Below are 22,330 nucleotides of genomic sequence, written 5' to 3'. Positions count from 1 at the left end.
CCTTCGCTGCCTTGGCTCAAGCTATTCTCCTGCCTCAAGCTATTCTCCTGCCTCAGCTTCCAGAGTAGCTGGGACTACAGGCGAGCACCACCACGCCCAGCTAATTTTTGTAATTTTTTTTTTGAGACGGAGTTTCAATCTTTTTGCCCAGGCTGGAGTGCAATGGCACAATCTCGGCTCACTGCAAACTCCGCCACCCGGGTTCAAGCGATTCTTCTGCCTCAGCCTTCCGAATAGCTGCGATTACAGGTGCACCACCACGCCCGGCTAACTTTGTATTTTTAGTAGAGATGGGGTTTCACTATGTTGGCCAGGCTGGTCTTGAACTCCTGACCTCTGGTGATCACCTGCCTCGGCCTCCCAAAGTGCTGGGATTACAGGCGTGAACCACCATGCCCAGCCAATTTAGGTTATTTTTGAGACAGAGTCTCGCTTTGTCGCCCAGGCTGGAGTGCAATGGCACAATTTCAGCTCTTTGCAACCTCCGCCTCCCAGGTTCAAGTAATTCTGATGCCTCAGCCTCCCGAGTAGTTGGGATTACAGGCTCCTGCTACCACATCTGGCTAATTTTTGTTCTTTTAGTAGAGACAGGGTTTCACTACGTTCGCCAGGCTAGTCTCAAACTCCTGACCTCAAGTGATCCACCCACTTCAGCCTCCCAAAGTGCTGGGATTTCAGGCATGAGCCATCGCACCCAGCCTCTCTTTATTTTAAAAAGAAGGTTATTGCTTCCTGATCAGTATGTATTTTATGGTCACATTATATAATAAGGTCACTCAGTTTGTGACCCACTGACTGGATTTTGTTTCCATAATTACTTTTATGCTTACATTTCTTTCTTTCTTTCTTTCTTTCTTTTTGGAGACAGAGTTTTGCTCTTGTTGCCCAGGCTAGAGTGCAATGGTGTGATCAGCTCACTGCAACCTCCGCCACCCAGGTTCAAGCAATTATCCTGCCTCAGCCTCCTGAGTAACTGGGATTACAGGCACCCACCACCACGCCCAGCTAATTTTTGTATTTTTAGTAGAGACAGGGTTTCACCATGTTGGCTAGGCTGATCTTAAATTCCTGATCTCAGGAGATCCACCTCTCTCAGCCTCCCAAAGTGCTGAGATTACAAGCATGAGCCACTGCGCCTGGCCTATGCTTACATATTTTAGAGAATTTTAACAAAATACATGTTTCTGAGGCATTTTCAGTAGTTCTGGGATTATGCCTAAGGATCTGCATTTTCAAAAGCAAGTCCTGTATTTGGAGCCAATTATTATTTTTATTTGTATTATTTTCAAGTCGTATCAGAAAATCAGACACTATGGCTCTGAGAATGTAGCGTTTGGAAGGCATAATTTTCAGGTGATAGCATCTGTTATGGGTGAATTCTTATATATATCTCCATCAGGTTAGACCTTGTAAATCCTTAAATGAGTCAATTTTTTTGTTCAATGAAAAATCAAAGAAGAAAAAGCCAGCCAGCCCTCATAATGACTCAAAGTTTGCTGAAGCTCAGAGATAATAAAATAAATAACATTTTAAGGAAAAAATATAAATAATGAAAAATAAATAAGTCATAAGAGGCTAGAAGTTCATCTTCTTACCAGTTTTTACAAAATCTATATTCAGTATCATGGTCCCTCTTTTAACAACTATATATTTCAATTACACAAGTATCTAAAATGTTTCCTACGTATTATCAACAGCAATACATTTCAAAACCAACAGTGGCCTGTTCATTCAAAGCCCACTGGTGACATATTAAGGCCATTCCCCAGCAGTGACTCAGTGGGACCATGTGCTGGTGTAACCATGGGCTAGTGGCGTGGCCACTCAGAGCAGATTTCAGCAGCATCTGTTATACAGGAAATTCATTATAAGTAAAGAAGGTGCCTGGAAAACCAGGCAGTAAAAATGTCTCTCATCAACATATATCCTTTGTGTGCAGTTTTCATAACAAGTTTTCTTTGTGAACAAACAGGCTAATAAAAAGATCTCCCAGCATATACATGAACTGAATTGGAATGTGTCTCCTCCGATTGAGCCTCTGTAGCATCTTCAAATTGCTCTGTTGAATGAAATAACTAAATCACTACTTTGAAACATAGTGTCAAATCTTCTAAATAGGAAATGGATTTCTTTGAGTTGTGAAAAATAGAATGTTATCTCAAACAAAAATGTTCTAATTTCTAGAGTAAAGAAAGTCAAGCATCCTTGATTTGATACCTAACCTCCAATTACAATCACCTCCAGTGTTACCAGTAAGGAGGAATATAACCTGAGTTATTAGCTCTGTGTAGAATTCCACTGGACCCAGGGATTTGCAGAATGACCCTGGAACCCAGCTGTCAGTTCAGAGAGAAACACTAACCTGATCTGAAAATCTGCAGTGTCCTCTCTGGAGTGCTAGGTATATTTAAATTATTGAGTTGATTCAAATTTCAGTTTAGCCTTTTTGGGATTCCACCCATCCCATGGAATCAACTTTTTGGGACTTAGGACCAGTGTCAGTGAGAAAATAATATTTGTTTGCAAAAGCTCAGACTGGGGCCAATTTTTGTGACTTGGATGCAAACTGGGTATTTTGAAGAGTCTAAATATTAGGCAAAGTTTATGAACAAACCAATAGAATAACACCAGCAATAGTTAATATTTCATGAGCTCTCCCTGTGGAAGGCTGGAAGTGTCATCACTTTGTTCAAAGAACAAAGTGTGGCCAAAGTGGTGAAATGTCTTGCCAACAGCTAATGAGCAGTGGAGACAGGATTTGCTCCTTGGAACCCAGTTTCTGGAGCCCTTGTTCTTGGCCCCTCCACTATTAGATGTTGTAATGCTTGCCAAGCTGGATGTCTGGGCCTCCTGTATACTTCGAAGTGAACCTTGTAGGCAGCATTTGTCAATCATTTTTGAGTTAGGTATTGCCTCCTCATTTTTTCCCTTGAGCAATAATAGTAATTTTTCACATCCTTGATGGCTTGGGAAACTGTAAATCAAATGGTACATGACTAAAATGTTAATAGTTATTATGAACTGTTGCCATAGTAGGTGAGTTCTATGCTATCTGTGCTTTTCTCAATTTTTTGCATTTTTACTACACATATTGCTTTTGGAATGAGAAGTTTTGATCATCTTTTTGCAATGAGAAGTTTTATTGACAACTGCTGTTAACCTTTCCATTAGATGCAACGAGCAGCTCCACAGCTTTCTTGGCATCGCCACCTTTTGGAGATCCCTGTCACTGTTGCTTGGTGTTTACAGTACATGTTCAGTCCATGTCAAATGTGCTGAAATTGAGACCACTAGAAAGAGATTTGTTACCTGGAATGTGTTTTCCTAAAGGTCATATTTTATGAGTTTGTGTGTGTGTAGCTTTAAACCAGTATTTGGAATGTAGTAAATATGACAAAAGTGTCAGCAAATATTAAATATCATTATCTATTATATATTGGCACACAGATACTCATTACTCACAGATGATTCAGAACCCAGTGCTACTTGGTTAGGAATCTGTTCACTGCTTTCCCTGGTGTGCCTGCCAAAGCCTTTCAGTTCTCTAGGCCTGCCTTTATCAGTTTTTTACTTTAGAGGTTATCTCTTGTTACCTTGAGATGACTGGTTTTGGGTGACATTTTTATAGCAGCAAATTCGTCTGTCATATCCAAGATTAGCACTGTCTGTTAGGTTCTCAGGCATCACACCAAACAGACAGGGCCACAGTATCATGAGTTAATGAAGCCCAGAGGGTCTCATTCAGTAGGCCCTTGAAAAGGCCTGAGAATCTGTTGTTTACAGAAGCCTCCCCAGGAGACTGTTATGCACTCTGTTTTGGAAATGATCACTTTACAGAGAACATTTTTAGGTGTTTCATTAGAACTATAAAAACATCATCCCAAAGGACCATAGGTCTATAAAACTGCTTTATTTGATTTTCAACTTGGACAAACAGAAAATCTTACCTCCCTTTGTCCAGTATCCATTGTAACTCTCCTAGACTGGAAGTGAAATATTCTTATGAAGGTAAAGGAAAGTTCTGCACATATATTTCAAGTGCCAGACTTCCTGACCTCAACTCCCAATTAAGAGCTGATTTCTCAAAAATTTTAATAGCCAGCACTGGTGAGGTTTCAAGGAAATAGATACTCTCCTGCACTACTGCTAAGCATGTTAATTGATTTAGCATTTTTGGAGTGAAATTTAGTGATATATATCTAAAGTCTTTTTAAAAAGTCATACCATGGGACCCAGTAACTCAGCTTCTAAAAACATGTATTCTAAGGAAACAATCAAAGATACATGTTAAAGATTTCAGTTAAAAAATGTTTATCAAAGTATTTTTATAGTGGTAAAAAATTAGAAACAGTCTAATGTTCAACAAGGAGGTATTTACATAACCTCTCTCATAGTCACACAGTGAAATATTTCACAGCTGCTAAAAATGCTTTTGAATATTTAATGTTGTGGGAACATTTTACTTTTAAAACCTCTGTAGCCACAGGTTCCAGATCTGTGGATTGAACCAGCCATTGTTGAGCCATATAAAGAATTACATACATAACATGGTTTACGTAACCGCCATGGATTGAAAATATCCCCCCTGCTACAACACAACAATAAAAATAATGCAAATAAAAAACAATACAGTATAACAACTATTTACATCGTGTTTACATAGTACTAGGTATCACAAGTAATATGGAGATGATTTAAAGTATATGGAAAGATGTGCATAGGTTATATGCAAATACTATGGCATTATGTATAAGTGACTTGAGGATCTGTGGATTTTGGTATCTGCAGAAGGTCCTGGAGTCAGTCCCCCAAGGATGCCAAGGGAGGACTGTATTGCTAATTGAAACCAAAAAACAAACAAACAAAAAGGCTTTTAAATTGAAAAAATAGTACAATTTTTATTTTGTTTTTAAGAATTGAGTGTGTATATGCATTAAAAAAAGCTGAAAGAAAATATATCAAAATATTGAAAAAGTTTATTGCTGGTTATGGGTGGTTTTAATTTCTATTTTTCTGTTTTCCCCCCAAAATTTCTGCAATGAATGTGTTTTTCTAAAGGTCATATTATATGAGTTTGTGTGTGTATATCTTTAAAACAGTATTTGGAATGTAGTAAATATGATAAAATTGTCAGCAAATATTAAATGTCATTATGTATTATATTAAAATATAATGAAATTGCAAACCCTACCTCGATAAGAATAAAATTAGAAGTTAAATGAGTATGAAGGATATTATGCCACATAGGAAGCTTGGCACAAGTTTTTCAAACCACTTTGAGGTGCTGAGGCATGAGGTGGGTCACCTTTTGTCTTCTTTCCTGCTTACATTTGATCTCACGGTAATTTAACTTAATTATGTCTCAGCAGGAACTTAAGACACCATATATATATATATATATATATAGAGAGAGAGAGAATAGTTATTCATTCTTTCATTCAGCAAAGATTTATGAGAACATATTGTATATGATGAATATTTGCTGAATGAAAGAACATATATTCTCATAAATATAAGATCTAATATCAATACATGTTCTCATAAATATTAGCTGAATGAAAGAATGAATATGATATATATATGAATGATATGCTCTCAGTTTATAAGAGTGATCAAAACAGTCCAACTTTCTTCCTCAAATGAACCTACATAAATATTAAAAAGATATATATGGACTTTTTTTTTTTTTGCTTGTATTGTTAGCAAAATCATGTGAGTGATTATCATACTGAAAAATCCTTATCCTGGGTAATTTTAAAAGCCTTTTAGGAAATTACAGATTAACTTTAATATTATTTTCAGGTCACAGTTTTCCTGCCTTTAAACTGACTCTACATGTTCCAGAGCATTAGCTCTTGATATGCCCTGGTATTTGTCTATGTGATTTACCATTTGTTTATAATTGCTATAATGAAGCATGATCCGTATGTGCTTATACTCTGGTTGCTGTGGTTTCCTCTGATTTAGTTATGCTGTTGAGTGTTATGAGTACAGAATAAGGAGGAAGTTCACCAGTAAGCTCTGGTTCTATTTCTACTTAAAGGCAACTGTGGGAATTAAAAAGCTGTTTATTCCCATACCTTTTATCTCTTTCATAGTCAATATCGCTGAACTACTCTTTGCTATCAGTGGACCACTTGATGGGTCCACATGGTATTTCTTATAATACAGGGTGTCTTAAAACAGACCAGTTCGATGGGGAGGCTATAGTGGTTGATTCATAATTCTGTGCAGGAAGGAATGGGACTGTCCTGACTTTGCTTTTCTCCCTTCAGAATTTCCCAAGTGTGCTGTGTAGACTTTTCTCAGCCACTGTTTCTAAAATTTTCTACTTTCATTCGTTTTAAGGGTGCTTATATAGAGACCTACTGTTAATGCACTTCTGCATCTTTCAGTGAAGGCCAGATAATAGAGAAAGTAGTATAATTGCTACTTCTTCAGCCATGGCCTTTTGGCTTTGGTGATTTTAATATTTTATGCTAGTGCAAAGAAAAAACTTTTTTGAAGGAAAATCCACATGCATCTTCTGCTGCAGGCATTCAGAAGGATGCAGTCTATGCTGCCATCACTGCTGTTGCCTTCCCATTAGAGAATATCTAGGCCATCTGTCTCAATCGCGTTGACAGCTCTCTCACCAAATTTTGATGTCCCGATCACGAGGTGATGCTGACCATGGTTACTGGGTTTGCTGGGTAACATGATGGTCATGGAAGGCATGGCTTCCTCACTTCCAAAAGGGCTGCCAGGTGTCAGACACCAGTAAAGTGTTTGAAAGTCATCTTTCTGTGGCAATGGGAATGCGTAAGTTTCCTAGACATTTATTCCTGTAATGTTTATAACTGAGATGATAGCTGCTATTTATTGGGTGCCTACTGTGTGACAGCCTTTGGGCAGCACTGTGCATACACTAGATGCCTACCCTGTGACTTGCAGTGTCTTGTAAGGTAGATATTATTGTCCTCATTTTACAGATAGAGGACACTGAGTTTGAAAGAGGTTAATGATTTGTCTACGTCTCATGGTAAATAGCAGATGAGGGTTGGTATGCTGGTCTGTAGGGCTGCAAAACTTATGTTATTTTGTCTGCACCATACACTGTACCCCCAAAGTAAAAGCTAGCTGACTTGTTCTCAGTTCTTGAAAATTAGAAATTGTCTGGTTTGAGTGTGTTTTTGAAAATAAAAAAAAATTAGAAACTGGAAATTAACTTGAGTGTGCTGTAAGGGTAACAAAGAAATTATCCCTAAGATTGTACCATATTTAAGAGTGCTATAATTTTTTCTTTTTTATTTCACAAATTTCTACTTCTCTATATCCACAGAAGGTTGTGGTAGAGAATGCTTTGTGATACGTTCATTTAGCAATTTGAAATTTCTGTTATTTTTGTCATTTGACATTAGCTTTCATGTTAATTCAGAAGGCCATATATACAAGCTTGACTCAAGAGTAAAATCTTGTCACCTTCTAACTCCAACCTTTAGTGACTGTGTGCCTCTCTTAATCTCTATATCCCTTTATCTGGTCAGTCAGGCAGATCACTTAATAGTCATTATTCAAAGGCTTGTGAAGATGGAATGCAATAATTCATGTAAAGCATAGAGATAGGAATGTAAAAACCAGTAAATATTAACTGCCACTGTCATCATCATTATCATCAACACTATCCTACAAAAGTTACTAGTACCACTGAAATAGTGTTGCTACATTCAAAGTAGCAGCTATAACTAGAAGAGAGACATGCCAAATAGCCGAAAGCTTGAAGAATGTACTTTAGAAATTTCTAAATTATTTTGGATATTTTTCTTTGAAAATCTTTTGGGTAATCTGTGAATACAAAAATAGCTTAGCTAAGATAGTTTGGCTGAACAATTTCAATGGAGTTAACATTCAGAGAGCAGTGGACCAATTCTCTTTACTACTGTCCTAAATTTGTAGGAAAAGTGAGCCCGTATAGAAATTTGTAGCCGCAGGCTAAAACATTTCCAGCAATGTCTTTATATCTTTGTAATGAAATTTAAGTAAGTAAATGACAAGACCCCTATTCAACAGATCTCCTGGACTCTCATTTTGAGAATCATGTTTCTCTCCGCGTGAGTTGCACTAAACCGTTCAGCTATTATTAAGTGTCTCATTGTCTGTTTACCTATGTCTTTGATACCAAGTAAACTAGACTACAGTCATGTTGGCACATTTCCACTTGCTGCTCAGGAGGTATTGAGATCAATGAACACTAACCTGAGGAGCATATTTTTACCAAATTAAAGAGCTACAGTGAAATATGTGTTCCACATTCCTGGTTTTAAGCTAAATATGCATCAGTTGTCTCTGATCAAGGGAAACAGAGGGCGGGTAAGTACTTCCATCTTCTCTGTGTGTTCTAAGTTCCTTAAAAAACTGACCTGGAAATTAAGTTATAATTTTAGCATTTGAGAGGAAACTTGATTTTAAAAGAATAATTAACCAGTTTACATAACCCTTTATTTAACTTGCTTACATAATGTGTATAACACCTTGAAGGTAGTGGCATGTGTTTCCAATTCACTCTGAAAGAATATGAAAACAGCTATCTTGCAAAGAAAAGTACAAAAATTATACCACAAATTATGATCTTAAAGGAAGCCTTATGAAAAGAACTAATTTTTGTAACTGAAGATGTCATGAAATTGTTTGATGTGTTCCCTAATGACTAGTCATAGCTTTAAATGGAATAAGTAAGAGTTCTGTGATTAATCCACTGGATTTTTATGTTTTAAAATTTAGGCTTTTTAACTGTTTTCTGAAGTTCTATCCTATTGTAGCATGATTTTTATAATTCCAAGATAGGCTGGGCGCAGTGGCTCATGCCTGTAATCTCAGCAATTTGGGAGGCCGAAGCGGGTGGATCACAAAGCCAAGAGATCGAGTCCATCCTGGCCAACATTGTGAAACCCTGTCTCTACTAAAAATACAACCGGGCATGGTGGCGCACACCTGTAATCCCAACTACTACTCAGGAGGCTGAGGCAGGAGAATCGCGTGAACCCGGGAGGCGGAGGTTGTAGTGAGCTGAGATTGTGTCACTGCACTCCAGCCTGGCGTTGGAGCAAGACTCTGTCTCAAAAATAATAATAATAATTCCAAGATAAAGCTGGAAGGTAATTGATTGCTGAAGGACTGTTCTCTGCAAATTAGCACTAAAAAATTCCACACATTTTTGACTGGCTTCAGTGTGCAGATTGTTGTGCTAGGATGGGGTGGATTATGGGTAGAGAAGATGGAATTCCAGGATGAAGATGAGCTTGTCCCCACCTTCAAGGAGCACTCAATCTAGCTAGAGGCCAGGATTGGGTATGGTCAGTTTAAACTGTCTTCTTTATAGCTGCTGGTATAAAAAAATACAACATTCAATTACTTAGATATTTCATTTAAAATAACAGATTGTTTGGTATGTAATTACATAACTTTAGGGTTATGCTTTTAGTTCTTAAAACTATGAGTTTGGAGAAAATTCAAGGTAGTAGATTAATTTTTTATTATTGAATAGACAATGATAGGTTCTAGACTCATGAGTTTCTACAAGAGCTGTTGGCTTCTTCATCGTCATCCTGGAGGTTACATGGAATAGCTTATTTTTTGAAGCTAGTTACAATTACAATGATGGGTAGCCGCTGGTAGTTTTCTAAATTGTCCTTTAACTTTTTCAGTAACAAATACATACATTAGTGATAATAAAAATATTCATTTACTTGCTATGTCTCACTAAATGTTTTTTATGATTCTCTGGGCTTTGACAAGCCAACAGAATTTAAGGTTTAGATATATTGTGCTATATTTGAAATGATTGCAACTTCTTATTTTTCTTCCATAATATAAACTGTTTTGTAACATCAAGTGGAGAAGAGACTAATGTTGTGTTCTTTGTGCTAGGTACTGTGGTGGGTATTTTACAGTTGTGGGTCCTGGTTTGTGTGGTTGCTAACCCTTCTGACTCACATAATTCTGGCAACATCTTAAGTATCCCCTCGTATCTATATAGGAAAAATTTATTTCTATCACACTTCAAATATACCACATTGATTTCTATATCTATGGCTTGACTTGGAAGTTAGGGGATTTAATTTCCTTACCCTAGCTTAGTTACTTTATTTCCTGCCTACATAGTTGCTCAGGTCAAGTTTCTTTCCAGGTTTTGTTTTTCTTACCATGTTTTTTTTGGAGGCGGGGGAAACAGTTGGTGACGTATCTGTGTTTTATTGCCAAGCAACCTGAAAGGATGGGGATCAGGGAGAGTCCTTAAAGAGAAGCTCAGATCAGAGATACCTGACTGGAAGATTAAAGTAAGCAAAAGCAGTAGCCACATGAGACAAGGTTAATACGTGGGCTTACAAAAAAGTCCTAACCATTATTTGGTCTTTTGTATGATAAGAACTCTTTCTAGAATATAAGCATCATAAGAGTAGTTCTCTTGTCTGTTTTGTTCTCTGTGGCCCTGTCATCTGTGCCTGGCACAGTGTAGGTGCCTAATAATGATGTGTTGATTAATTGAACTATGAATGAATAAATAACATATTTCACCGGTAGTTTCTGATCTTGTGCTTTATTATATTTATTTGAATGAAGTTTTTTTGTTGATATTCTATTAAATAGTGAAGGAGAAACTTGCTACTAAAGTGTGTAATTTCTAAATGGTTATTTTAAAAATTACTTTGGAAACTTTTTTTCCTATAGAAAATTATCTCAAAGTATAAGGTAATTTATTTGTTGGTGGGGGAAGCGTTTTATATCTCTGTAATACAGTGACACTTGTATCTTTGATCTTTACAGTGACACTTTGATCTTTATTACCCATGGTTCTTTTTTAGAAAAATCATCTCATGCGTCTAAAAAAAAAAAAAACACCTTTTAAAAAAATCTTTGTAGTCTTTACTAGTCTTTACAGTAGGGAAGTTTTGCTCACATGTATTTGAAGAGTGCATGAAACAAGGCTTGTTTCCTTCTTTTATGCTTTCATAATGTGCCAAGATAGTGAGGGATTCTTAATGAGTAGATTTATGTAATTTAGGTTAAGGCATGTACTTTTTTTTTCCCCAAGGGCTTTAATATAATTGCAAAATTCCTCTTTAGAAAGATCATATCTAATTTATATTTTCTTTCTTCCAACCCCACTTCATTCTTGAATCTGATGGGTAAAAAAAAATTATTATTTTGATTCTTTTTTTGACTACTTCTAAGTTCGAACATCTTTTCAAATGTTTTACCTGTGTTAACTGTTCGTGTACTTCACCCATTTTTCTGTTGAAATTTTATCTTGCTGTAAAAGACACCTACCGTTTATGGTATTTGGTGAATTGTTTTCTTCTCTGTGCGTTTTTGTAAGAAACTTTAGAGACTAAAGGGTGTGAAGGCTCTGGATTTTTATTTATTTATTTATTTTTGTGATAGAGTTTCCTTCTTGTTGCCCAGGCTGGAAAGCAAGGTGCAATCTTGGCTCACTGTAACCTCCGCCTCCCAGGTTCAAGCGATTCTCCTGCTTCAGCCTCCCAAGTAGCTGGGATTGCAGGCTTCCACCACCACGCCGGGCTAATTTTTGTATTTTTAATAGAGACAGGGTTTCACTATGTTGGCCAGGCTGGTCTCAAACTCCTGACCTCAGGTGATCCGTCTGCCCCAGCCTCCCAAAGTGCTGGGATTACAGGCGTGAGCCACCATGCCTGGCCGCCACTGGATTTTTTAAGGTAGACCTTTCTTTTTGTCTGTTGCTATTCCCAGTTGGAGAGATGAGCAAATATGTCTATGTAAGGCTCATTAGTCTAAGTAATAGGTGTGTCTTTGTCATAAAGTTGTAAGTTTTCTTGTGTGTGTATCATAAAATTTTTCAAGAGATATTCCTCTGACTCTCCAAGACTGAAACCAGCACTGCAGCAGCAGTTCAGCAGCAAATCTAGAAGAGGAGGGGAAAATCCTGTGCTGACATATTTTTCTGACTGTTGCTATCTTTGGTCTTTTCAGGAACTTGCCATTTTTAACATAGCTCACTGTTTTGACTGTGTTGTGTATGATTTCATCCCCATGCACATTCACATGAGAAGTGAGTTGTCTAACCCTGGGCTATGTTTCCATTTATTTTCAGAGTATTCACATACTGGAGAGGACTGCTTCCTCTAGCACCGAGCCCTCTGTAAGTCGGCAATTGCTAGAACCGGAGCCAGTCCCCCTCTCCAAGGTCAGTGATGAAATGCGGTGCTTTCTCTGCTGGCATGATGCCTGGTCTGGGGCCAATTGAACTGTGAATGACGTTTACACCTGACTCCCCTAAAATAGCTGTGATGCCAGTTGTAGGCAACTCTTTGCACTTTTTCTGCTTCCAACGAGTAGTGTTTCTCTGCCCTTTATAAGAGAACAGAGAATGTATACTTTGCTGGGATTTGTAGGGTTACATACAAAGGTCCAAAATTCTGTTTAAGGGAAGAAGGAAAAAGAAGCTATTGCCTTCCCTGTTGGAGATAAACAAATATTTCTATGCCCAGCTAATGGAAAAGAAATAAAAACTGCATCCAGCAATAAAAATAACAACATCTACCATTATTGCCCATGTACTGCATCACCAGACACTATGAGAAGTATTTAAATATATTATCCCATTTAATATAGTTCTCATAAACAGCTCCACACAGTGTAGGCATTTATCACATTTTACAAATATGGAAACTGAGAGTTAATAACTTGCCCATAGTAAAAACATAAATAAATAAGTAAATAAGCTATCAAGGATTATAGCAGAGCAAGAATTCAAACTTAGACTTGTCCAACTCCACAACCAATGCTTGTCAGCTCTTCCCAAGCTGCAAGGTAAAATAGAACCTATGCAGAGGGGCTGTTGTATATTCTGGCTTCTAGGCTCCTTCTCACATCTGGCCTTCCTAGCAATGAGCTCGTGAGAGAACACTGCAGATTATTTATAAGACCTTTTCTGTGTCATGGGAGCCAGTGTTCCCTCCCCTTCAGCCTGCTCTTCCTCAGACTGGGGAAAATTAAATTCACATATGTCTAAAATGTAAAAATGATAGGGAAAAGTTGGAGAGATACCATCCTACTCCTGCCCATCCCTCCCTGAGATTTTCAATGGGCTTCTTCCTTTATTGAGAAATTCTGAAAATAGAATGCATACAGACTTTGAATTCCAGTATAAAAATAGCACTTTATACCCAAAGACGGTTAACTTCTAAATATGTAAAACTGATCATTACACCTTGCTTTTCTATGTTAAACATAATCCTTTTAGAAAAGAACACTTTACTACCCAACTGTTACAGAATATATACACTTGAACCTCTTTAAACTGTAAAGATATGACAAGCTATAAAGTTTGTTCTATCAGACAAGAATAGACTGCTAAACCACGGAAAGCAGGGAGTTATTAATCTATAAAACATAAGTGGTCTGACTTCCATTTGAATAGTGAGTAGAGAATGTATACCTGGTAAATATAATATAACTAGTAAACTCTTTGAAATAGCGATTCTCTCTTATAGTTAGCTAAAGGAAATAGAGAACAAATAAATAAAACGGCAATGGAAAAAGGTAGCTAAAATTTATTGAGCACGTACTTTATGCCAGGCACTGGATTAGAATATGTATTATCTCACTTAATCAGCCTCCAACTCATTGAAGTACATACCAATATTGTTCTCACTTTACTGATAATTATGGCATAATTTTCCAGGCATGAAGGCCCTAGCTTGGTCAAACAGCAATTCTTCCTAGAAGGAGGTGACTGTTAGCCCAGCTCACAGCAGCTGGGGCTTGGGTCCACTGGCTTGATATAAAGGGATCTGGGTAGGGTACAAACAGCATCTACTTCCCATTACTTCCCTATATTGTTGCCCACTTAGATCTTGCTGTAGGACTAATAAACCCTGGTTGTGTTTCTGTGTCAGTAGACACCACATCTCTTGGGGCCTCATGAAATCAGAGGGCCATATCTAACCCAGATACCATCGCATCTCACCATCTCTCAGCCCCTTTGAGAGATGGGCTTCCTGGGCACTGGTTAGTAGTGGAAGAATTTTTTTTTTTTTTTGAAGTACGCATTGTCCTGATCAGAATTTGTTCCAATCCTAAGCTTGATGCATTCACCTGCTAAAGCATTTTTATGTACCCACACACACACACACACTCACCCGCATACATCTGCAAACGTGTGCACATACAGTTTACCCTTCAGAAAGGAAACGTCTCTGTTTTTTCCAAATGAAAAAACTTGGGCGATTTTGACATTACTGTCTGTTCTTATTTATTGTTATTAGATTAAAAGTATTTTTTAAAACTTACAACACCAAAAAAAATATATATCTGGCTTAAGTACTGACATGATCACATTATGGCTTTTAGCTCTGTTGTAAGTAAACCCAGGAAAATTGGAGACTTTTCAGCAGAAAAAATATCAACTGAAATTACAAAAACAAATGCTTCAATTTTCAGAAAATAATTTTAGTGGTCTTAAGATAGTCCTAGTCTACTAAGTATAGAGGGAGAAATTTTAACATAATGGAAAATAGAACATAGACGGTTCTATTTTGTACTGAGATGAGTTTCATTTCTTACACACTTTATTTGTAACATTATCCACAGCATTTATAATTGAAACAGGGGGAACATTGTCTGCTCTGGTTTTATCTTTTGCCTCTGTCAATTTGACAGCCTATTTAATTGTGAGAGCTATAGTAGGATTCTTTTCTATTTCTTTTACTGGACTTAGTAATATTGCATCAGACTGAATAAAATTATTTGCTCAAAGCTGTCACATCTATGTTTAAGAAATACATTTTAACTGTTTGCCTTTCTATCTTATCTCTTTTCTCCCCCTTTCTGAAGTCAAACCCCCAAAGAAGAAAAAAAACACCGTGGTAGAAATTAGTAGCCATACATAAGAATGATACATTGGACTTTGGGGATTCTGGGGAAAGGGTGGGGGGTGGCGAGGGATAAAACACTACACAGTGGGTACATTGTACACTGCTTGGGTGATGGGTGCACCAAAATCTCAGAAATCACCACTAAAGAACTTATTCATGTAACCAAACACCACCTGTTCCCCAAAAATCCATTGAAATAAAAAAACAAAAAATTGGAAAAAAGAAATTAGTAGTTAATAGCCATTACTACAATGAGTTTAGTCAGAAGAAAACTTGCAAAGATTGTACTTATTAAATGTTTCCACTTTCACAAGTCATACAGAATATTCTTCATCATCCACATGTACACACACAGTAAATCAAAGGTGAACACCAACTTCCAAATAAATCTAGCCAGAAATAAAAATATTATTCTTCTAGAGATATTATCCATGGATGGGGCTACTGAAAATAGAAGTGCCACTAAATACAGTGGATATCTCTCTAAGAACAGAGAGAGAGCTCTGATGAATATATTTACACATAGATGGAGATTATTTGCTGGAATATAGTGGTCATCTAACTTTCTGTATGAGTCAAAAGCCACAGGCATTAGACTTTTTATAAGAGCCTACTAGTTTCTCCTATTATTCTAAACATTATTCATAAACAGTGCTAACTTGTTGAATTGCAATTCACTACTAAGAAATGCAACCCAGAGGCTCCCAAGGGCATGTGTATCTTTGAAAGCATGAAGTTCTTTGGTGTGTCTTTGGTGAGCAGGTGTCTTATGTGCACTTTGGAATGCATGCAAACCTCCCCGAGAGCAGCCGTGACCACAGCGCTGTTATTCCCTGTTAATAGCAGGTTCTGAGCCACTTGAGACAACAGCAGCCTTTCCATTTCTACACAGAAAGCCAGATCCACACACTAATTGAACATTTGTCATCAAAGTAGTCTTATTTTGAAACTTTAAAGTGCCTCTGTGCCCAGGGATTCACTGTCTGGAAAAATGCATTTTAAACATTCTGAGTACAGGCAATCGAATTTCCATCCTACCCCAAACAGACAAGGTGGCTCCACTGAGCCTCTGATGGACCCCACTTACCTCTAGGTCTACCTGGGAAACTCTTTTTAACTTCAGTTAAAAGTGCATAGCTGTGTTTGATGTTAGAATTTGCTCCGGAATGTTGTTCATCCTTCTTTCTGGTGGGCCTAGTACTGCTTCAAAAGCAACTTCTACTTAAGAATCTGCTTTAAGTGTGTCATCAGACACCAAGAAACATGTGATTTGTTTTTCTTCTTTTCTCTCAGGAAGCTGACAGCTGGGAAATTATAGAAGGGCTGAAAATAGGCCAAACCAATGTCCAGAAACCAGACAAACATGAGGGCTTTATGCTGAAGAAAAGAAAATGGCCTTTAAAAGGCTGGCACAAGGTAACATTTTTATCATATTCAGGTTCAGATCGTCTTCATAAATAAAGAAGATCTTATTTGCTATCATGAGGTGGGAAACTAAGAATATGGCTGTATGTGTAAAACTAGCTTTTTTCTTTTTTTTGAGACAGAGTCTCACTCCGTTACCCAAGCTGGAGTGCAGTGGCATGATCTCAGCTCACTGCAGCTTCCGCCTCACAGGTTCAAGCGATTCTTGCACCTCAGCCTCCTGAGTAGCTAGGACTACAGGTGTATGCCACCATGCCTGACTAATTTTTGTATTTTTAGTAGAGACAGGTTTTTGCCCTGTTAGCCAGGCTGGTCTTGAACTCACAGCCCCAAGTGATCCACCCACCTCAGCCTCCCAAAGTCCTGGGATTACAGGTGTGAGCCACCACACCCGGCTGTGAAACTAACTTTTAAGGCCTTATTCTAACCACATGGGTTGTAGTCTATTATAGTTAACAGAGACTGAGATCTGTAATATCCATATGGAGGGAAAAAAATACATGATATTTAAAATCCAGTTGGTATATATTGTTGTCTGATTTGCTTTTTTTTTTTTTTTTTTGAGACAGAGTCTCGCTCTGTCACCCAGGCTGGAGTGCAGTGCCGCGATCTCGGCTCACTGCAAGCTCCGCCTCCCAGGTTCACGCCATTCTCCTGCCTCAGCCTCTCCGAGTAGCTGGGACTACAGGCGCCCCGCCACCACGCCCGGCTAATTTTTTTATATTTTTAGTAGAGACGGGGTTTCACCATGGTCTGGATCTCCTGACCTTGTGATCCGCCTGCCTCGGCCTCCCAAAGTGCTGGGATTACAAGCATGAGCCACCGCGCCCGGCCTGATTTGCTTTTTTCACTTAAATTAGTATAGATAAGTTCTCATTAAATACTCTTTGAAATATGAGGTATTTTAAATGCATGCATGTATCACTTTGGATGGATCTATATTTTATCTCCCACTGCTATCGAACTAATGTCCTGTTGCTGGATATGTAAGACATGCCTTATTTTTTACTATTGTGATGTGATGAACATCCTTACACGTGAACTTCTATTTAGTTCTTTGGGATAAATTCCTAGAATTATTATTACCAGTACAAACTAAAGCTGGAGGTCACTGATCCCGGAAGTTTGTTTACTGCTCTTTAAAGGCTATAATTTATTCCTCTCCTTCCTCCCAACATCCTTGTCCTATCTCTCAGTTTTAATTATGGAGAAAATATTTTTTACTGCATTTTACCATTACCCAAATAGCAAGGATTCTGTCATACTAAGGAGGAGAAAGTTGCCGTACATTTTCAGTTTAAACTATTATTATTATTATTATTATTTTTGAGACAGAGTCTCACTCTGTCACCCAGACTGGAGTGCAGTGGCACAATCACGGCTCATTGCAACCTCCACCTCTCAGGTTCAAGCGATTCTTCTGCCTCAGCCTCCCTCCCCAGTAGCTGGGACTACAGGCGCATGCCACCATGCTTGGCTAATTTTTTTTTTAATTTTTTTAATTTTTATTTTTAGTAGAGATTGGGTTTCACCATATCGACCAGGCTGGTCTCAAACTCCTGACCTCATGATCTGCCTGCCTCAGCCTCCCAAAGTGCTGGGATTACAGGCGTGAGCCACCATGTCAGTTTAAACTCTTTAGTGGGCCACCCAGTATCCTCTTTGAAATCAGTGGAAGAATAAATCTATGTATTTGGCACATCTGCACGTGGATTTCATCTCAGGACAGATACATTTATTGGCCCAAATGGCCAGTGGTGGCTGCCCATTGGCTCAGTGCAGGGAGGTTATGTACGTTAACTTCCTTGAGGAAACATTTTATGTGTTTTAAGGGAAAGACTTAAAAATGAACACATGAGAAATGTTGCCCCGGTCCCCTGTCTCTGAAAGTGCCTTCTTCCTTGTCAGAAACGATCTTTCCTGAACCCATAATATTATCGTAGTGCCAAGGACCTGTCCTCACTGTTGTTCTTCCTGAGATTTTCGCCAACTGGCCATCCTCCTTCCTACAATCACTGTTGCCTTTCATTCTTTGTGTTTCCCCAAATTGATGGCCTTGCTAATCTCTTTCCTTATGATATGCTATAGGTGATCTCTGCTGAAATTCTTTGATAGACAGAAATGGAAACACAGGAAAAAACGGTCAAAGAAACCAATTTTGTATGAATTGCTAACTTTAATTTAGTACTTTCAGTCCATGTTTCAGCGAAACTGGCTGTGGTTTAGCAGCAACTTTCTAGACCGTGCCTTTGAACATTTTGCTACATAAATAACAGGAACAGGAGGGCCTGCTTTGCATTGTTGTCTTTTCTTCTGATCTCTACAACCACCATGTGTTTATTCAGATGTCAGCCCATTTGATTGACCAAGTTAAGGGCAACTGATTTTAATCAAGTGTTTTTCAACCGTAGAGACTCTTTTTTCCAGTGCTTACTTGTCCTGCAGAACCTGTAACAAAGGATTTACAGTGGCCTTCTGTGAGTCCTGTGCAGAACTCATAGGTGTTCTCTGTGCAGAACTCACAGAAGGCCACTGCACTCACAGAAGGCGGTCCCGAGGCCTGCCTGCCTGCCATCTCAGCAGCTAAGAGGTCCCAAATCACATAAAAACTTGCCAGCAGAGTAATTTTCCAGGAACAGAAAGATTACTTGCATCTGTAGAACTAGAGGGCACAGGACCCATTCTTTGACCGGGCCCTGGGAGCTGTTTGTTGTCTTGTGAATTGCCCATGGAAGAAAAATCAACAGCTGAGAGTTCCTGAGTGTTTGTAGAGCAAAAATGGGCAAATCCATTCAGACTGGACTAGGATTATCTTGGAGGAGACAAAAATTGCCAAAAACCTCTCTCTTTTTTTACCCTTAATGTAGTTCAGAAATAATTTTCAACCTCTCTGATTAATGGTAGAATGCAAACATTTGCTAAGTAGAGATGCAAGCATATTGCTAAGCCCACTTAAATTTTCCGGATAATTCATTATTCATAGATTCAGTCCACTGGCTTCTGTAATGGACATGAACATTTTCAGGAATTGTCTTATGGTATCCAGGGAAAATTCAGGAGTTTATGTTCACGGTGAAAAATTCCCTGTAGACCTGTATAGAGCTCCTTACAGAGTCACTGTGATCATTTCTCACTTTGAAAAACATCCCAATGTGGTTCATTCAGAGGATTGTAGTTTCAGGTCCTCAGATTCCTTCCCTGTTAAGAAAAATCATGGTGAAAAGACTCCATCTCCATTGGATTATGTATAAAAGAATCTTGGTAGGTTAACGGTATGGAACTAGAGCTCTTATCTCCTTACCATTTAATGTGACTGTGGCCAAATGCACTGAATCCAGATACATTAAAATGATCAAACATATTGATTAATAAATGCCAAGCAATGTTAGACCCACATTTGTCAATGTTTTATATAATTCAAAATACAGACAGTAACTGGGGGTGTTTGGTTCTTGCAGCGTTTTTTTGTCCTGGATAATGGAATGTTAAAGTATTCAAAGGCACCACTCGATGTAAGTAGCACACAGGACATGTTTCAAAGATTGATTTTGAATTCTGCTTGAAGTGAGTAAACACTGTAATTGTACAAGCCTTGTGCCATAGTTACCGGCTTTGTGCATGTCTGGGCCTGTAAGATTTCACAAGCTCCCAAGCCTCCATGTTCTAAAGTGTGTCAACCTAGTGCATGAAGATTTAACTATTTTGATGTGTGTTATTGAAAACAGAAGCTTAAACCTTAAAAGTGACTCATGAGTAAAATCACCTTCTGTCACTTGGAGAGAAAACGCAAATGGGCTTTTTTCCTCCATCTCCCGGTAAACTCTGCTTTATGTGTGCTGCTTTGTTCTTGTCAATGTCCTTTTAAAAACTATCTTACAAATTTTATTTCTACGTCATATATCTTTTTATCTTGGAGATCCCAATTCACAAAAATTATTTCAAATTGTTTTTATTTAGTATACAAAGGAGTAGTTTGCATGTAACACTGGAAAATTCCTTCATCATTGTGGTGTAGGGAAAGTAACAGTTTCAGTTTTGTCCCCATCCCTGCCATTGAATCAGCCATGTCCTTGATCAGAGGAGCAGCCAGAAGGAAAAGCCGGCCGCTCCCTGCTTTCTGGTCCCAGCTGCCCCGTTCTGCCCCAGCAGCTGTCTGCCAGCTGATTACTCAGGGATGTTCTGGGTTATACGTCAAAGATTGACCGCAGTTATTTTAGGACCACTAAAGATGTCCTTTTGGGAGAATATAAGCTGTGCAATCTAGAATTATGAAGAATTAGTATTACATTCTATGCCAAGACAGGAATAAGATGAATAGTCTTATTTATAAAAAGTGACGTGAAGTCACTGCAACATCAACTATCCTAGAACCTAATCCATAGAACCTTAACTATTTTCTGTTTGTTAAGGAGGTATATGTAGTATTCCACTTCCCGTAGATAAGTTAAAGGTTACCTTGAGTTCACTTAAATCCAGTACAGAAACATCAAATCATATATCCTTTCAGCCTATTTACTAGTCTTTTGATTTCAGATTCAAAAAGGAAAGGTCCATGGGAGCATAGATGTCGGACTCTCAGTCATGTCAATTAAAAAGAAAGCTCGAAGAATAGACCTTGACACAGAAGAGCACATCTATCATTTGAAGGTGAAATCACTTTTCAACAGTTTCTCTGCCATTATCAGGGGAAACCATTTGCCTACACCAGTGGTAGGCAGGAGAGTGATTTTACAATTACTCTCTCCTCTTGTTCATTGTTTTAGGTGAAATCCCAGGACTGGTTTGATGCATGGGTCTCCAAACTGCGACATCATCGGTTGTATCGTCAGAATGAAATTGTGAGATCACCAAGAGATGCTAGTTTTCACATATTTCCTTCAACGTCCACAGCTGAATCCTCACCAGCTGCTAATGTTTCTGTAATGGATGGAAAGGTATGACTTTGTTCTATAAAAACCAGCCTGAAAATTGCTTCGAAAAGTATGCAAATTTTGGCCAGGCACAGTGGCTCACGCCTGTAATCCCAGCACTTTGGGAGGCCAAGGCGGGTGGATCACCTGATGGCCAGGAGTTCGAGACCAGCCTGGGCAACATGGTGAAAACCCCATCTCTACTAAAAACACAAAAATTCGTCAAATGTGATGGTGCATAGCTGTAATCCCAGCTACTCGGGAGGCTGAGGCAAGAAAATTGCTTGAACCTGGGAGGCAGAGATTGCAGTGAGCCAAGATTGTGCCACTACTGAACAGCCTGGGCAATAGAGCAAGACTGCATCTCAAAAAAAAAATAAAATAGAGAAGAAAATTATGCAAATGCATAACTGAGTCTCATTTGGGAAAACCAGAAAGAGGAGGTTTGCTTTGTAAACTAACACTCAGAAGACAACAGTGACATTTGGCATGAAAGTTAATTGCAAGTATAAATTAGGCAGAAATGTGGATCACCAAGAGAATTAGCAGTTATTTTTCTTTTATGAACGGACTATCTTCTAACTTTATGTGGCTTTGTAGGAATACTAGGAAGTAGGTAAACATTTATTTAATCAACATTCAGAAATCAGGTGCCTTCCTGGATGGTAATAAGAAAACCTCAGTCTTGAAAATGAAATTTGCTTTTGTGTCTTGACCTATAATGTATACATGAGAGACTATCAAATTTCTCCATGAAGTAATTACATGTGAGCTCAAGAATGTGACAATAATGTAAGTAGTAGCCTATTTAAGTGATCAGGCACTGTGTTAAGCATTTGGCACTCATTCATCTCTAATCTTTCGAATAACCAAAGTTCAGAGACAGTAAAAAATTTGTCCAGAAGTGACATAGCCATTAAACAGCTGAGCCAGGATCCAAGCCCACATCTGTTTCCAAAGTCAGTGCCCTTTCCATTTTTGCCAGATACCAGACTAAGGGAGGCTGACCTTGTTCTCTGGGCTGAAATGAGAGTTCACTTCTGTGTTGATGAAAAGCAAGATATGTTGTTTGTTAAAAAAAATCAAGGTTAAGTCAACAGA

General features: G+C 38.3%; 1 protein-coding gene across 8 annotated transcripts in view; it reads left to right on the top strand.

The window, feature by feature from the left end:
* OSBPL6 (oxysterol binding protein like 6) overlaps positions 1-22,330 on the top strand; it is a 237,049-nt gene that overhangs the window by 154,130 nt on the left and 60,589 nt on the right. For 7 of the 8 annotated variants that reach the window (XM_058440763.1, XM_058440778.1, XM_032755284.2 and 4 more), the window contains exons 4-8: positions 12,110-12,202; positions 16,188-16,310; positions 19,778-19,831; positions 20,853-20,966; positions 21,083-21,253. In XM_058440763.1, the coding sequence (XP_058296746.1) occupies positions 12,110-12,202; positions 16,188-16,310; positions 19,778-19,831; positions 20,853-20,966; positions 21,083-21,253 (555 nt within the window). The remainder of the gene's footprint in view (positions 1-12,109; positions 12,203-16,187; positions 16,311-19,777; positions 19,832-20,852; positions 20,967-21,082; positions 21,254-22,330) is intronic. The other variant, XM_058440769.1, reaches the window with a different exon arrangement.

This window comes from Hylobates moloch, unplaced genomic scaffold (assembly GCF_009828535.3).
Source record: "Hylobates moloch isolate HMO894 unplaced genomic scaffold, HMol_V3 SCAFFOLD_1, whole genome shotgun sequence".
Lineage (NCBI taxonomy): Eukaryota > Metazoa > Chordata > Mammalia > Primates > Hylobatidae > Hylobates > Hylobates moloch.
Note: the sequence above shows the minus strand (reverse complement) of the source record. Positions and strands in the feature narration are given on the sequence as shown.